The sequence below is a fragment of the Chiloscyllium punctatum genome, chromosome 36, assembly GCF_047496795.1.
Source record: "Chiloscyllium punctatum isolate Juve2018m chromosome 36, sChiPun1.3, whole genome shotgun sequence".
NCBI classification, from domain to species: domain Eukaryota; kingdom Metazoa; phylum Chordata; class Chondrichthyes; order Orectolobiformes; family Hemiscylliidae; genus Chiloscyllium; species Chiloscyllium punctatum.
The window spans coordinates 4,417,967-4,436,589 of NC_092774.1; the positions used below are offsets into that span (position 1 = coordinate 4,417,967).

The 18,623-nt window shown below is 56.2% G+C and overlaps 1 protein-coding gene across 1 annotated transcript; it reads left to right on the forward strand.

The window, feature by feature from the left end:
* The first annotated feature begins 3,500 nt into the window (after positions 1 to 3,500).
* On the forward strand, positions 3,501 to 15,016 carry LOC140461077 (uncharacterized). Its single transcript, XM_072555860.1, has 2 exons — positions 3,501 to 3,615; positions 5,775 to 15,016. The coding sequence occupies exons 1-2, from the start codon at positions 3,501 to 3,503 to the stop codon at positions 6,968 to 6,970; spliced, it is 1,311 nt and encodes a 436-aa protein (XP_072411961.1). The 3' UTR covers positions 6,971 to 15,016.
* The last annotated feature ends 3,607 nt before the right edge of the window (positions 15,017 to 18,623 follow it).

The window sequence follows — 18,623 nt, forward strand, 5'->3', positions numbered from 1 at the left end:
CACACCATTACACCATTATAACACCACAGGGACACACCTCTCTCACACCGCCCCACCATTACACCATTATAACACCACAGGGACAGACCTCTCTCACATCGCCCCACCATTACACCATTATAACACCACAGGAACAGACCTCTCTCACACCGCCCCACCATTACACCATTATAACACCACAGGAACAGACCTCTCTCACACCGCCCCACCATTACACCATTATAACACCACAGGAACACACCTCTCTCACACCGCCCCACCATTACACCATTATAACACCACAGGGACACAGCTCTCTCACACCGCCCCACCATTACACCATTATAACACCACAGGAACAGACCTCTCTCACACCGCCCCACCATTACACCATTATAACATCACAGGAACAGACCTCTCTCACACCGCCCCACCATTACACCATTATAACACCACAGGAACACACCTCTCTCACACCGCCCCACCATTACACCATTATAACACCACAGGGACAGACCTCTCTCACACCGCCCCACCATTACACCATTATAACACCACAGGAACACACCTCTCTCACACCGCCCCACCATTACACCATTATAACACCACAGGGACAGACCTCTCTCACACCGCCCCACCATTACACCATTATAACACCACAGGAACACACCTCTCTCACACCGCCCCACCATTACACCATTATAACACCACAGGAACACACCTCTCTCACACCGCCCCACCATTACACCATTATAACACCACAGGGACAGACCTCTCTCACACCGCCCCACCATTACACCATTATAACACCACAGGGACACACCTCTCTCACACCGCCCCACCATTACACCATTATAACACCACAGGAACAGACCTCTCTCACACCGCCCCACCATTACACCATTATAACACCACAGGGACACACCTCTCTCACACCGCCCCACCATTACACCATTATAACACCACAGGGACAGACCTCTCTCACACCGCCCCACCATTACACCATTATAACACCACAGGGACAGACCTCTCTCACACCGCCCCACCATTACACCATTATAACACCACAGGAACAGACCTCTCTCACACCGCCACACCATTATAACACCACAGGGACAGACCTCTCTCACACCGCCCCACCATTACACCATGATAACACCACAGGGACACACCTCTCTCACACCGCCCCACCATTACACCATTATAACACCACAGGAACAGACCTCTCTCACACCGCCCCACCATTACACCATTATAACACCACAGGAACAGACCTCTCTCACACCGCCACACCATTACACCACTATAACACCACAGGAACAGACCTCTCTCACACCGCCCCACCATTACACCATTATAACACCACAGGGACAGACCTCTCTCACACCGCCCCACCATTACACCATTATAACACCACAGGGACAGACCTCTCTCACACCGCCCCACCATTACACCATTATAACAACACAGGGACAGACCTCTCTCACACCGCCCCACCATTACACCATTATAACACCACAGGAACACACCTCTCTCACACTGCCCCACCATTACACCATTATAACACCACAGGAACACACCTCTCTCACACCGCCCCACCATTACACCATTATAACACCACAGGAACAGACCTCTCTCACACCGCCACACCATTACACCATTATAACACCACAGGAACAGACCTCTCTCACACCGTCCCACTATTATGTGGACTGTCCTTATGGGGGGGATCCCTGGGGGTGAGACACACATGTGGGAGTGTCCTCATGGGGGGGACCCCCTGGGGGTGAGAGACACATGTGGGAGTGTCCCCATGGGGGGGACCCCCTGGGGGTGAGACACACATGTGGGAGTGTCCTTATGGGGGGGATCCCTGGGGGTGAGACACACATGGGGGGTCCCCCCTGGGGGTGAGACACACATGTGGGAGTGTCCCTATGGGGGGGGGGAGACCCCCCTGTGGGTGAGACACACATGTGGGAGTGTCCCCATTGGGGGAGCTCCCCCTGGGGGTGAGACACACATGTGGGAGTGTCCTCATGGGGGGGGGGACCCCCCCAGAGGGTTAGACACACATGTGGGAGTGTCCTCATGGGGGGGACCCCCCCTGGGGGTGAGACACACATGTGGGAGTGTCCTCTTGGGGGGGACATGTGGGAGTGTCCTCATGGGGGGGACCCCCCCTGGGGGTGAGACACACATGTGGGAGTGTCCTCATGGGGGGGACCCCCCCTGGGGGTGAGACACACATGTGGGAGTGTCCCCATGAGGGGGGGGGAGACCCCCCTGTGGGTGAGACACACATGTGGGAGTGTCCACATGGGGGGGGGGGGGGGGACCCCCCCCCCAGGGGTGAGACACACATGTGGGAGTGTCCTCATGGGGGGGACCCCCCACCCGGGGGTGAGACACACATGTGGGAGTGTCCTCATGGGGGGGACCCCCCCTGGGGGTGAGACACACATGTGGGAGTGTCCCCATGGAGGGGGGAGACCCCCACTGGGGGTGAGACACACATGTGGGAGTGTCCACATGGGGGGGACCCCCCCAGGGGTGAGACACACATGTGGGAGTGTCCTCATGGGGGAGCTCCCCCTGGGGGTGAGACACACATGTGGGAGTGTCCTCATGGGGGGGACCCCCCCTGGGGGTGAGACACACATGTGGGAGTGTCCCCATGGAGGGGGGAGACCCCCCTGGGGGTGAGACACACATGTGGGAGTGTCCACATGGTGGGGACCCCCCCAGGGGTGAGACACACATGTGGGAGTGTCCCCTTGGGGGGGACCCCCCACTGGGGGTGAGACACACATGTGGGAGTGTCCTCATGGGGGAGCTCCCCCTGGGGGTGAGACACACATGTGGGAGTGTCCTCATGGGGGAGCTCCCCCTGGGGGTGAGACACACATGTGGGAGTGTCCTCATGGGGGAGCTTCCCCTGGGGGTGAGACACACATGTGGGAGTGTCCCCTTGGGGGGGACCCCCCACTGGGGGTGAGACACACATGTGGGAGTGTCCTCATGGGGGAGCTTCCCCTGGGGGTGAGACACACATGTGGGAGTGTCCCCTTGGGGGGGACCCCCCACTGGGGGTGAGACACACATGTGGGAGTGTCCTCATGGGGGAGCTTCCCCTGGGGGTGAGACACACATGTGGGAGTGTCCTCATGGGGGAGACCCCCCCTGGGGGTGAGACCCCCATGTGGGAGTGTCACGTGACCGCTCCAGGAAGTCTGGATTCCTGGAGAGCCGTCGGAACAGCTGAGGGCTGACGTCACAAAGGGAGATCCAACCTCACAAACGCCGCCTGGTTACGGTTGCGTGAGGGGGTGGGGAATGGTTGAGGGAAGCTGGCCCCGCCCCAACACCGCTACAGCCTCACCCCATTGGTTGGAGGCTCCGGCCAGTCCGCCAGGACGCCCAATCATGTCATTGGCCGCAGCCCCCGTCCATCGCAGCTGGTCTTGCTCCGCCCCCCCCCCCCCAACCAGCCGACGTCTGACCCGATTGGTTGGAGGACCATGTCGGTCCTCCGAGCTCCTCGGTCACCCCATTGGCCGGGGCGCTCCGTCCACCGGCGGAACGTCCCGCCCCGCCGCCGCGGCCATCGATCGTTGGGCTCCGTCTCTGCTCCGGGTACGGCTTCCACTCACCGCGTATTCCTCGGGGCCGTTTACTTTTGTTTTTAAATTCCTCCCGCCCGCCCGGGGGTGTGGTTGGGGCGGGGTGGTTGCCGCGGACCCGCCCACCCCTTACCGGCTCGGTCTGTCTGTCTGTCGGGTGGTGGGTGGTGCGGAGGAGAGGTGACGGTTGGTGAGCATGCGCGCTGCCGTCCCCACCGGCGCCCGTCCAGCCGCGCGTGGCCGTGAGCGTGCTGCGGCGCGTGCGCGGGGGGGAGGGGGTTGTTGGCGGCTGGTCAGGACCCTTGGCAAGAATGCCGAAGCCAGGGAGGCAGTTTGGCCGGGGGGAGCTGACACATGGTGGCATTGCAGGAGCTGGGTACTGTTGCATTTGGCTGAGGATGCGGTGACCACCGGCAAAGTGCTGATGGCGATCGGCAGTTAACTGCCAAGGAATGTGGACGTGGTGACCGACAGGGTACACGCTGATGGTGATCGGCAGTTAACTGCCAAGGAATGTGGACGTGGTGACCGACAGGGTACACGCTGATGGTGATCGGCAGTTAACTGCCAAGGACTGTGGACGTGGTGACCGACAGGGTACACGCTGATGGTGATCGGCAGTTAACTGCCAAGGACTGTGGACGTGGTGACCGACAGGGTACACGCTGATGGTGATCGGCAGTTAACTGCCAAGGACTGTGGACGTGGTGACCGACAGGGTACACGCTGATGGTGATCGGCAGTTAACTGCCAAGGAATGTGGACCTGGTGACCGACAGGGTACACACTGATGGTGATCGGCAGTTAACTGCCAAGGAATGTGGACCTGGTGACCGACAGGGTACACACTGATGGTGATCGGCAGTTAACTGCCAAGGAAGTGGACCTGGTGACCGACAGGGTACACACTGATGGTGATCGGCAGTTAACTGCCAAGGAATGTGGACGTGGTGACCGACAGGGTACACACTGATGGCGATCGGCAGTTAACTGCCAAGGAATGTGGACGTGGTGACAGACAGGGTGTACGCTGATGATGATCGGCAGTTAATTGCCAAGGAATGTGGACGTGGTGACAGACAGGGTACACATTGATGATGATCGGCAGTTAACTGCCAAGGAATGAGGACGTGGTGACAGACATGGTTCACGCTGATGGCGATCGGCATTTAACTGCCAAGGAATGTGGACCTGGTGACCGACAGGGTACACACTGATGGCGATCGGCAGTTAACTGCCAAGGAATGTGGACGTGGTGACCGACAGGGTACATGCTGATGACAATCGGCAGCTAGCTGCTGGAAATGTGAATGCAGTGACTGATAGGGTGCATGCTGATGGCGGTTGGCAATTAACTGCCAAGAGCATCTCACTGAAAAGGGGCAACCTGGTAGTTTAGTGGTTAGCACTGCTGCCTCACAGCACCAGGGTCCCAGGTTCAATTCCAGCCTCAGGCAACTGTGTGGAGTTTCCACATTCTCCCCGTGTCTCCTCCGGGTGCTCCAGTTTCCTTCCCCAGTCCAGAGATGTACAGGTCTAGTGAATTGGCCATGTTAAATTGTGTTGAGTGGGCAAAAGTGAGGATTGCAGATTTAGGAAACCAGAGTTTAGATAGTGTTGTGTGCATTAGTCAGAGGGAGGTGGGTCTGGGTGGGATGCTGTTCGGAGGGTCGGTCTGGACTGATTGGACCAAAGGACCTGTTTCCACACTGTGGGGAATCTAAGCTAATCTACACTGATGATGACCGGCAGTTAACTGCTTTAAATGTGGATGCAGGTACCAGCAGGGTGCCTGCTGATGATGATCTGCAGTTAACCGCCAGGAATGTGGACATGGTGATCGACAGTGTACATGCTGATGACAATTGGCAGTTAACTGCCAGGAATGTGGACATGGTGATCGACAGGGTACATGCTGATGACAATTGGCAGTTAACTGCTGGGACCCGTTTAAAATTGAAGTTCAGTGGGATTGTGTGGGTGGTGGGGTGGGGGGGGTTTGAGGTTCCACGAGCTTTCTTGGTCCATTATGGGAAGATCTCTGGTGTTGACCACTTGTAAATCCCTGTTGTTTTTCCTGGCCCGCTGCTAATTTCCATCACCCCCCCCCCCCCCGGCCCCCATTCAACCGTGCCCCATTTCCATTCTGATTCACTCCGTTGTGGCTTTCAGGAAATCCGGTGATGGATGGTCCAGGGAGGACGGCAAACCTGGAGCACAAACAGAGTGGGGCGGAGCCCGAGGAGCCGGGAGGCAGGCTGGACATGCCGGGAGGAAGAGGGAGCGTCACCACCAGCCGAGAAGGGGGAGGGGGTGGTGCCGGGGGGGCGGGCAAGGCCTACGTCTGCCCACTGTGCGGCCGCGGCTTCACCCAGTCGTCCAACCTGTCGCGGCACAAGAGAAGCCACAGCGCCGAGCGGCCGTGCACCTGTGAGGTGTGTGGTAAGGGCTTCTTGTACCCCTCACAGCTGAAGACCCACATGTTGGGCCACAGTGGTGAGAAACCACACTCCTGCCCCCACTGTGGGAAGGCCTTCTCCCGTATGTCGGGCCTGCTGACCCACCAATGGGTGCACACCGGTGAGCGGCCCTACGTCTGTCCGGTCTGTGGCAACGGTTTCACCGACCCGTCCAGCCTCAGTGTCCACCGGCGGGGTCACACCGGTGAGCGGCCCTACGTCTGTGCCGACTGCGGCAAGGCCTTTGCCCACTCCTCCACCCTCCTGGCCCACCAGCGGGTGCACACGGGCGAGCGGCCCTACGTCTGCCCGGACTGTGGCAAGGCCTTCACCCAGTCCTCGGTGCTGGTTGCTCACCGGCGCCTGCACACAGACGAGCGGCCGTACGTATGTGCCATGTGCGGCCGGGCCTTCGCTCAGTCCTCCTCACTGCTCACTCACCAGCGGGTGCACACCGACGAGCGGCCCTTCGCCTGCCCGGTGTGTGGGAAACGTTTCCGTTGGCTCTGCAATCTCCATACCCACCGTCGTACCCACACCGGTGAGCGGCCCTTTGCCTGCCCGCTGTGTGGAAAGCGCTTTGTGGACTCCGGTAACCTGCAGGCACACCGACGGCTGCACGCGGGCGCCAAGGAGTTCTCCTGTACCGTGTGTGGCAAGGCCTTTGTCCAGCAGGCCGCACTGCTGGTCCACCACCGGGTACATACCGGTGAGCGGCCCTATGTCTGTACCATCTGTGGCCGCGGCTTCGCCCTCTCCTCCACCCTCGCCATCCACCGGCGCCGACACACTGGTGAGAGGCCCTTTGTCTGCTCCGTCTGTGGCAAGGGCTTCTCACAGTCCTCCGCCCGCCTGAAGCACCAGCGGGTACACCTCACCGAGGGAGACGCCCAGGAACCAGCCTTGTGAACGCTCCCCGCCTCCCCCTCCCACACCCACTCTCTAACCGACAGCCTCCCGACGGCAGCCCAGGATCAAACCTGTGTCGCCAACACAACGTCCGAGGATGGGGAGAGAGCTCGGCTGGATTGGGAAATCCCAGATGAGAAGGAAACAGAGTTGGATCGTCAGATCTCGGAGCAAAATTCGGGTGTGCTCGGCTGATGGATTCCCGGCTGCTGTGTCTCCCAACCCCCTTCTCCTGCTTTCTCCGCGTAACCTTCATTCATGTCTCTCTCTGTCTCACATACTCAATGACCTGACCCCCCCCCCCCCCCCCACCCCCCACTCCCACGGCCCTCAGGTCCCGGTCTCTCCCACTGTGTGTGGGGGGGTAACACCTTCTCCATGCCCACTCCCCCCTGGGTCATCCCCTCACTATGCCCTCGGGTCCTGGTCTCTCTCTCTGTGGGGGGGTAACACCTTCTCCATGCCCGCTCTCCCCAGGTCTCTCGGTATTCTGTCTGTTTCAATCAAATCCTGCCCCCCCCCCCCCATGACAAGCCCTTCATCCCCAGGATCCTTCCCATAAATCTCTGGACACCTCCCCGAGGCCAGCACACCCTTCCTTAGAAACAGGATCCGTAACTGCTGACAGTATTCCAAATGCAGTCTGCGCTGACCCTGAAACGGCCTCAGCAAGGCATCCCTGATCATGTATTCCTGCCCATCTGGCTGCTCACTGAATCTGCACGTTAACCCGAGGAGAATCCCGAACCAGGATCGCTTCCCCCTCACTTCGGAAGGAGAGTCACATTGGACTGGAAAGTTCGACTCTGTCCATGTTTCTCTCCCCCGTGGATAAAGCAGAGTGTCCCCAGTGCTCTCTGATCTCCAACACCCATAAGTCTCTGCCTCACACTTCAGTGAGCTTACACCCAGATGTTTGAGTTGGAAAAGGGTTGGGGGTGGGGTGACCAGAAGTGAAATTATCCGAGATGAGGGAAGCCCTTCAAATTAGTCGGAACGTATGAAGCGGCCAAGGGACTTGGGAATGGGTGGGAGACTTGTCCATGCAACACAGAAAGCCAGCACTTGGGGTACGACAGGCAGGTGAGTGCAGCGTTGGCCCTTATTTTAAAGGGGGATGGAGTGTCAGTGTCAGGGGATCTCACTGCAACTGTACAAGGTGCTGGTGAGACCACATTGTCAGCAGTTTTGGGCCCCTTATTTCTTTAAGAAAAGATGTCACTTTATCAGAGGCAGTTCAGAGAAGGTTCCCCAGGATGTTCCCTGGTCTGGAGGCATTGTGTTCTGAGCACAGGTTGGCACCCTAATCTCGGGTATTTGGGAGAATGGCAGGTGATCGTATTGAAACATGTCGAGTTCTCACAGGGTTTGACAGGCTCAGTGTGGAGTGAACATTCCCCCTCATGGGAGAGTCTAGGAAGAGAGGACATAGTCTCAGAATGAAGGGGCATCAATTTGATCAGAGTTCTTGTGGGGGGGGGTGAAGGGGTGCAGAGTCCATCTGAATCATAGAATCCCCACAGTGTGGAAACAGGCCCTTTGGCCCAACAAGTCCACACCAATCCTCCAAAGAGTAACCCACTCACACCCATTCCCCCTCCCCTATTATTCTACATTTGCCCCTGACTAATGCACCTAACCAACACATCCCTGGGCACTACGGGCCATTTAACATGACCAATTCACCTGACCTGCACATCTTCGGACTGTGGGAAGAAACTGGAGCACCCGGAGGAAACCCACGCAGACTCGGGGAGAACATGCAAACTCAACACAGACAGTCGTCTGAGGCTGGAATCAAACCTGGGTCCCTAGCACTGTGAGGCAGCCTCCATGCCCCCCTTAAGTATATTTAACGCTGAGATAGATAGATCCTTGATCAGTCAGGGAATGGCACAATCCAGAGAAAATGCAGGAAAGTGGACGTGAGAGTTTCAGATCAGCCATGATCCAGTTGAATGGTGGAGGGGCCGAATGGCCTACTCCTGTTTCTTACAGTCATAAACAGGAGCAGGGTGAGGCCAGTCAGCCCCTTGAGTCACCTCTGCCATCCAACGAGAACATGGCTGATCCACTTCGGTAATATCTTCCTGATTTTGTTCACCCATTGAGAGGACATGCAGCCAGTGTGTAATCCCTATCCCTCACTGCCATTGGTGCAGGCAAATCCATTTAACAGGGGAATAGGTTCCTTTACCATCCCCATGTCTCTCACTGTTGTTAATGTCAGTGGTGAATGCACTCAGTGATGGAGCTTCACAGCTCTCTGAGGCAAAGAATTCGAGAGATTCTCTCCCCTCGAGGTGAAGAAATCCCTCTTCATCTTAAAACTGTTACCCTAGACTGAGCCTCTTGGATATAGCCCTGACTCCATCCAGGGTTAACACCCTTAACGTTTACGTCCTTTTATATTTCATCACCAGAGAGTCCTGCCAGCGGACGGGCCTTTGGCAGGGCATTCCACCCACCACCCACTCTCTGTGTAAAGAACCTGCCTCTGACATCTCCCCAAAACCTTCCTCCAATCACCTTAACATTATGTCCCCTCTACCCTGGGGAAAGGTCTCTTACTGTTCACTCTATCTCTGTGTCTCATCATCTTGGAGATCTCTATCATCTCATCTCTCGTCCTTCTTCACTGCCATGGGAAAAGTCCGAGCTTCCTCATCCTTTCTTCATGAGACATGCCTTGTGGTCCAGGCAGCGTCCTGGTAAATCTCCCCTGCACCCTCTTGAAAGCTCCCACATCCTCCCTGGGCTGGGAGATTTCTTCCGCATCGGTGAGTCAGTCATGCTGCCATTTGTTACTGTCACGGAGATTGAGTTTTTGGAGGCTACAATTTCACATGAATCAGAACTAGCTTGCCCCAGGGAGGTTACCATCACACCACCCAGCGGGGGAGTCCAGAGGAAGGTAGTTGGATGTCAGTACGTTAATGGAATGTTTCCAACCAGCTCTCACAGAAAGGCAACACAAAAAATACAGCAAGGAGCAGAAAGGTACAGATTCCATTTCCATAATTCTCGGAGGAAGGAACAGAGAAAGTAGACAGGCGCACTCTGGAGATGTAATCTACTGGGATAAACCTTTCATGAATGGTGTAGAATTGGCAGCTGACCATTCATGTCAGGTGGAATGGTGCATATTGATAGCGAGGCGAGGGAACACTTTCGGTGCATGGGAGAAGGCCAGGATTCACTTGTGCCCAGGCTGAGGGAGCGGGTGCTGTCGGAGGGTCAGTGCTGAGGGAGCGGGTGCTGTCGGAGGGTCAGTGCTGAGGGAGCGGGCACTGTCGGAGGGTCAGTGCTGAGGGAGGGGACACTGTCGGAGGGTCAGTGCTGAGGGAGTGGGCACTGTCAGAGGGTCAGTGCTGAGGGAGCGGGTGCTGTCGGAGGGTCAGTGCTGAGGGAGCGGGCACTGTCGGAGGGTCAGTGCTGAGGGAGTGGGCACTGTCGGAGGGTCAGTGCTGAGGGAGTGGGCTCTGTCGGAGGGTCAGTGCTGAGGGAGTGGGCACTGTCGGAGGGTCAGTGCTGAGGGAGTGGGCTCTGTCGGAGGGTCAGTGCTGAGGGAGCGGGCACTGTCGGAGGGTCAGTGCTGAGGGAGTGGGCACTGTCGGAGGGTCAGTGCTGAGGGAGCAGGCACTGTCGGAGGGTACGCGCTGATGGAGTGCTGCACTGTTGGAGGGTACGCGCTGAGGGAATGGGCACTGTCGGAGGGTACGCGTTGAGAGAGTGCCGCAGTGTCGGAAGGTCAGTGCTGAGGGAGTGGGCACTGTCGGAGGGTCACTGCTGAGGGAGTGGGCACTGTCGGAGGGTCAGTGCTGAGGGAGTGGGCACTGTCGGAGGGTCAGTGCTGAGGGAGTGGGCACTGTCGGAGGGTCAGTGCTGAGGGAGTGGGCTCTGTCGGAGGGTCAGTGCTGAGGGAGCGGGCACTGTCGGAGGGTCAGTGCTGAGGGAGTGGGCTCTGTCGGAGGGTCAGTGCTGAGGGAGTGGGCACTGTCGGAGGGTCAGTGCTGAGGGAGTGGGCTCTGTCGGAGGGTCAGTGCTGAGGGAGCGGGCACTGTCGGAGGGTCAGTGCTGAGGGAGTGGGCACTGTCGGAGGGTCAGTGCTGAGGGAGCAGGCACTGTCGGAGGGTACGCGCTGATGGAGTGCTGCACTGTTGGAGGGTACGCGCTGAGGGAATGGGCACTGTCGGAGGGTACGCGTTGAGAGAGTGCCGCAGTGTCGGAAGGTCAGTGCTGAGGGAGTGGGCACTGTCGGAGGGTCACTGCTGAGGGAGTGGGCACTGTCGGAGGGTCAGTGCTGAGGGAGTGGGCACTGTCGGAGGGTCAGTGCTGAGGGAGTGGGCACTGTCGGAGGGTCACTGCTGAGGGAGTGGGCACTGTCGGAGGGTCAGTGCTGAGGGAGTGGGCACTGTCGGAGGGTCAGTGCTGAGGGAGCGCCGCACTGTCAGAGGGTCAGCACTGAGGGAGGGAGCACTGTCGGAGGGTCAGTGCTGAGCGAGTGCGCACTGTCGGACGGTCAGCGCTGAGGGAGTGAGAACTGTTAGAGGGTCAGTGCTGAGGGAGTGGGCGCTGTCGGGGGGTCAGTGCTGAGCGAGTGCGCACTGTCGGACGGTCAGCGCTGAGGGAGTGAGAACTGTTAGAGGGTCAGTGCTGAGGGAGTGGGCACTGTCGGAGGGTCAGTGCTGAGGGAGTGGGCGCTGTCGGAGGGTCAGTGCTGAGGGAGTGGGCTCTGTCGGAGGGTCAGTGCTGAGAGAGTGCCGCAATCTTGGAGGGTCAGTGCTGAGGGAGTGGGCACTGTTGGAGCGTCAGTGCTGAGGGAGGGGGCAATGTCGGAGGGTCAGTGCTGAGGGAGCAGGCACTGTTGGAGGGTACGCGCTGAGGGCGTGGGCACTGTCGGAGGGTAAGTGCTGATGGAGTGCCGCACTGTCGGAGGGTACGTGCTGAGGGAGTGGCACATTGTCGGAGGGTACGCGCTGAGGGCGTGGGCACTGTCGGAGGGTACACGCTGAGGGAGTGCTGCACTGTTGGAGGGTACGCGCTGAGGGAATGGTCACTGTCGGAGGGTACGCGTTGAGAGAGTGCCGCAGTGTCGGAGGGTACGCGCTGAGGGAGTGGGCACTGTTGCGGAGGGTACGCACTGAGGGAGTGCCGCACTGTCGGAGGGTCAGTGCTGAGGGAGCGGGCACTGTCGGAGGGTCAGTGCTGAGGGAGCGGGCACTGTCGGAGGGTCCGTGCTGAGGGAGTGGGCACTGTCGGAGGGTCAGGGCTGAGTGAGCGGGCACTGTCGGAGGGTCAGTGCTGAGGGAGCGGGCACTGTTGGAGGGTACACGCTGAGGGCGTGTGCACTGTCGGAGGGTACGCGCTGATGGAGCGGCGCATTGTCGGAGGATGCACGCTGAGGGCGTGGGCACTGTCGGAGGGTACACGCTGAGGGAGTGCTGCACTGTTGGAGGGTACGCGCTGAGGGAATGGGCACTGTCGGAGGGTACGCGTTGAGAGAGTGCCGCAGTGTCGGAGGGTACGCGCTGAGGGAGTGGGCACTGTTGCGGAGGGTACGCACTGAGGGAGTGCCGCACTGTCGGAGGGTCAGTGCTGAGGGAGCGGGCACTGTTGGAGTGTATGCGCTGAGGGAGTGCCGCACTGTTGGAGGGTCAGTGCTGAGGGAGTGGGCACTGTCGGAGGGTCAGTGCTGAGGGAGTGGGCACTGTGGGAGTGTCAGTACTGAGGGAGGGGGCAGTGTCAGAGGGTCAGTGCTGAGGGAGGGGGCACTGTCGGAGGGTCAGTGCTGAGGGAGTGGGCACTGTGGGAGTGTCAGTACTGAGGGAGGGGGCAGTGTCAGAGGGTCAGTGCTGAGGGAGGGGACACTGTCGGAGGGTCAGTGCTGAGGGAGAGGGCACTGTCGGAGGGTCAGTGCTGAGGGAGTGGGCACTGTCGGAGGGTCAGTGCTGAGGGAGGGGGCAGTGTCAGAGGGTCAGTGCTGAGGGAGGGGGCACTGTCGGAGGGTCAGTGCTGAGGGAGGGGGCACTGTCGGAGGGTCAGTGCTGAGGGAGAGGGCACTGTCGGAGGGTCAGTGCTGAGGGAGTGCCGCACTGATATCCCTACAGTAATCCTGATCTACATGTACCCTAAGTGCTGCAATGGCATTTTTCCCTCATCGTGGACCTCTCTATCATGTGGGAATTCTCAGTCCTGTATCGTGAACTGGATGTGCTCTCTGGGGAATTCCTGAGCTGCTGCTGATCTTTATTCCTGGAAACTCAACACGCAAATCCTCGGAAGGTATTAGCAAAGGGACAAGAAAGGTCCGTGATTGCTGGTGACACCGACTGCACCCGGAGATATGTGGCTCGGAGTTTACAGCCATCGATATGGGCTGATGTGAAGGATCCCCTCAGTATGAAAGTGTACTGTACAAATCTCCAATGGGATCGGAAACAAACCTGGATTCCTTCGTGGAGATAGAACAGGAACAGACCCTTCCACCCACCATGCCTGTGCCAACATCCCTATTCTCATCTACTCCCATCTGCCTGCACACCCTCTATTCTCTCTGCCTCTTCGTATTTTCTGTCCAGTTCACTCTTAAATGTTGTATCTATCATTTTCCCTGTCAATGCATTCCAGGTACCTACCACCCTCGGGGTAAAAACAAACTTCCTTCACAATCTTTTAAGTTTCCCCAGCCTCACCTTAAAGCCCAATGCCCCCGGGATATAACATTTCCGCCCTCCGACTCTCCGCCCTATTCATACCTTTCATAATTTTATATATTTCTATCAGGTTGTCCCTCCTCGCCTCTGACTCTCCAGCAAAAACACCCCAAATTCTTCCAGTCTCTCCTTATCGTGAATTAGATTCCAATCCAGGCAACGTCCCGGTAAAACCTTTTCTGCACCCTTTCCACATCCTTCCCACAGTGCAGTGACCAGAACGGTCCCTCTGTTGGGTGACTTCAATAGAAACCATTAGGACCGGGGAAAGCAGATCTGTAATGAAAGCAGAAGCTGCTGGAGAAACTCAACAGGTCAGGCTTGAGAAGTCCAGAACGTCTTCACTTCCCAAAGATGAGTCATGTCAGACTTGAAATATCCATGTTTCTCTCTCCACGGATGTTGGCATTCCTGCCGAGCATCTCCAATAAGACATTGTCTAAGAGTCTGACCAATATTGTGTTTGTCAATAACTCAGGAGAGAGGGAGTGGTGCTGTTTGGAATGAGCCTGGTAATCTGGTTGGACGTGTTGTTTGGAGAGAGAGAGGGAGGGAGGCCTTGAGGGATGAGGGGTGTCTCTGGAGGGGATTGGTCACAGGGAAAGAGTCAGCAGATGGTGGGTTCATCCCTCCTAGTCATCCAAGGACACTTGTCATTACCTCCAGTCTGACTGTCCCAAGGCACTAGCCAGCTGCCTTCCCACCCTCCGGAAACCTGAGGGCGTTCAAAGCAGGTTTTGTTCCCCGATCACCTTCCCCCATCCCAGCTGGGGATTTCTGACCTTACATTGTCTCTCATTCCAGCAGCATTCCGAGTTTGAAGTCATCCCTGTTCCCAGTCCTCTCTCCCTGTCTCTCATTCCTGAGATCTGCCACAGCCCTCTGTGCTCCTCCTATTTCCTGTTCAGCGTCGGAAACCTGGTCGGCATGGACGTGTTGGGCCGAAGGGCCTGTTTCCGTGCTGTGCACCTCTTATGACCGGGAGCATCCGCTGATTCCTGATCACTCCTCCGTAAGTGGCCATGCCTTCAACTTGGCAGAGGCTGGAGCTCTGGCGTTACCTTCCCAAATGCCTCCATCTCTCTCTCTCTCTCCTGTTTACACTCAGCCTTGTTAAAATCCACCTCTCAGACTGAAGCAAGCCAAGGTTCTGGTCATCCAGCCCATGTGTCTGCCCTGGGATGTTTCTTTACATTAAAGAGCCCGTGTCGCCTGGCATTGTCTTTCTCTCGTTCTGTCACGGCCGTGTTTGCAATATTTGTTCCGTGTTAATGATGTGATAAATATGTGTGTTGACTGTCTGTTTCGGAATAAAAACCGTTTGCCATCAGGTCTCTGTAACAAACAACTAAACTTGATTCATTACCAAACTTTGAGAGTGAGGTGAGGTGAGAATTACATTAAGACTGTGGCACCAAGGAGCCCTAGTGACACTGTAATTGGAGACAAACTCTCCACTGGTTGGAGTCACCCCTGGCATATCGATGGTTGTGGTTGTTGGAGGGTCTGTCATCTCAGCTCCGGGACGTCTCTGCAGGAGTTCCTCAGGGTGGTAATTCCAGGCCCCAACCATCTTCAACTGCTTCAGCAATGACCCTCCCTCCATTAGAAGATCAAGAGGAGGGGATGATTCTCCATTGACTGCACAATGTTCAGCACCATTCACCACTCCTGAAGCAGTCTGTCTTCAAATGCAACGAGACCTGGACAGTATCCAGGCTTGGGCTTATGGACATCCAGTAACATTCACATCACACAAATACCAGGCAATGACCATATGCAATAAAAAAAACTAACCACTGTCCCCTGACATTCAGTTACATCACCAACTCCCCCACGATCAACGTCTTAGGGATTACCTTTGACCGGGAACTCAACTGGACCCTCCATATAAACATAGTGGTTGCAAGAGCAGGTCAGAGGCAAGGAATCCTGACTCCCCAAAGCCTGGCATGGGCCCAAGTCAGGTGTGTGCTGGAATGCTCCCCACTTGCCCTGGATGGGGGCAGCTCCCACAACACTTGGGAAGCTCCCTCACCATCCAGGACAAAGCAACCCCTCTGCTTGATTGGCATGGCATCCCCAAGCATCCTCCCCCTCCACCACCAATGCTCAGTAGCAGCATTGTGTACCACCGACAAGATTGCACTGTGGGCATTCGGTAAGGTTCTTTCGACAGCACCTTCCAAATCCCCAAGACCTTTTCCATCCAGAAGGACAGGGGTAGCTTATACAGGGGAGCACCACCCCCTTGCAAGTTCTCCTCCTCCAAAGCCACTCCCCATCCTGATTTGGACATATCTCGCCATCCCTTCGGTATGATTGGGTCAAAGTCCTGGAATTCCTTCCTGAAGTGTCATTTTTGTGGGTCTATCTACAGCACACGGAATGCAGTGGTTAAGAAGGAATTTCGCCCCTCACCAACTCAGAGGCAGGAACGATAAATACTGGGCCCAGCCAGTGATATTCATAAATAAAAGCAAAGCACTGAAGGGCCTGTTTGGGGAGTCACTGTTCTTTATTTACAGCACAGGCCCTTCAGCCCATCATATCCACCTATCTGTTAAACAGCTATCTGTTCTAATCCCCCTTTTCAACACTTAGCTTCTAACATCCCATACACAGAACCTGCTTGGGAATGCAGTGAGCAACCATGTCTCCACTACCTCATAAACTTCACAGCCAATTGGACCTGCCGCCCATTCAAACAAAAACAGAAGTTGCTGGAGAAACTCAGCAGGTCTGGCAGCAGCCATGGAGAGAAAGCAGAGTCAACGTTTCAAGTGACTCTTCATCAAAACCAATAGCAGCTAGGAAAAGGTACTGGGTGACACGGTGGCCCAGTGGCTAGCACTGCTGCCTCACTGCACCAGGGACCTGGGTTTGATTCCCGCCGAGGGTGACTATCCACATGCAGTTTGGCTCGTTCTCCCCGTGTCTGCGTGGGTTTCCTCCGGGTGCTCCAGTTTCCTCCCACAGTCCAAAGCTGTGCAGGCCCGGTGAATTGGCCATGCTAAATTGCCCATATGCTAGGTGCATCATTCAGAGGGACATGGGTCTGGGTGGGTTACTCTTCGGAGGGCTGGTGTGGACTTGTTGGGCCGAAGGGCCTGTTTCCACACCTTAGGGAATCTAATCTAATGTGTTGGTTAGCTGCATTAGTCAGGAGTCAAATGTTGAGTAATAAGGTTGGGGAATGGGTCTGGGTGGGTTACTGTTCAGAGGGTCGGTGCGGACTTGTTGGGCCGAAGGGCCTGTTTCCGCACTTAGGGATTCCAAAAACAACCTGAAGATGTAGAAGGAGTGTGGAGAGGTGAAGGTGTGAGCTGATAGTCGGAGATGGCTGTAGCACTCAATATTGGGTCCCCAGGTGGAAGACATACTGAGAAACTGATCCAGCAGTCCGAAGACAGAGCTATTGACCACAGGGAACACAGTTGTGCAGCAGCTAGCAGGAAGCTCAGAGGAATGGTCACTGGACCCAAAACATTGACTCGTGTCTTTTTCTTTCTCTCTCCATCTCTGCGGATGCTGCCAGATTTCTGTTTCTGTTCACTGGAGGCTAGGGGCCATTTTTTTTTCCCAGACAAAGCCGGGGTGGGGGGGTGGGTTCTGCGAAACCTGGCAATTCAAAACAAGGAACGGAAACTGAAAGTAGAGACCACCGGAGAAACCGAAACCAAGCAGGGTGAACAGCAGCGGCAGAAAGAGAGAGTGAGAGGATAGACAGCAGCTCAGGTAAAGCCCAGTGACCCAGAGTCCTGAAGGACCACCTCTGGAGGTAAAATGTTCACTCAGTTTCTCTCTCTCTCTCTCTCCCCCTCCCTCCACAGATCCTGCCAGATCCATTGGGCTTCTCCAACGATTCCTGGTGCCAAAAAAATTACGTTTTTGAGATGTGGAAGCGAGAGAGGGCAACAGCACTCCTACCACTCAATGAGATCTGATAATCCTCAACCCTGCTGTTCCTCATAACTCGATTCCCTTCCTGATTAAAAATCTCTCTCTCTCTCTCTCAATCTTGAATATACTCAATGACTGGGCCTTGACAGCTGTCTGCAGTAAAGAATTGCACAGATTCACTCCCCTCAGAGTAAAGCAACTCCTTTCCCTCTCTGCCCTTGTTTTTAAATGTTGACCCCTTGGGTCTCGATTCTCCTACAAAAGGAAACAGCCTCTCCACATCCACCCAGTCAAATCCCCTGCGGACTTAGGGGCGGAATGGCTGAATTATGTCCCTATTTCTGTTCAGTCAATTGTGACTGTTACCTCCAGGGGATACAGACCGACCTAATCCTGTCTTGCTTTACCTCAATCGGCTCATTCCAGATATTAATCATAGAATCCCTACTGTCTGGGAAGAGACCAACAAGTCCACACCAACCCTCCAAAGAGTAACCCAATCAAACCCATTCCCCAACTGCTCTATGTTTACCCCTGACTAATGCACCTAACCTGCACATCCCTGGGCACTATGGGTAATTTAGCATGGCCAATCCACCCTAACCTGCACATCCCTGGGCACTATGGGTAATTTAGCATGGCCAATCCACCCTAACCTGCACATCCCTGGGCACTATGGGTAATTTAGCACGGCCAACCCACCCTAACCTGCACATCCCTGGGCACTATGGGTAATTTAGCACGGCCAATCCACCCTAACCTACACATCCCTGGGCACTATGGGTAATTTAGCACGGCCAATCCACCCTAACCTACACATCCCTGGGCACTATGGGTAATTTAGCACGGCCAACCCACCCTAACCTGCACATCCCTGGGCATTATGAGTAATTTAGCATGGCCAATCCACCCTAACCTACACATCCCTGGGCACTATGGGTAATTTAGCACGGCCAACCCACCCTAACCTGCACATCCCTGGGCATTATGAGTAATTTAGCATGGCCAATCCACCCTAACCTACACATCCCTGT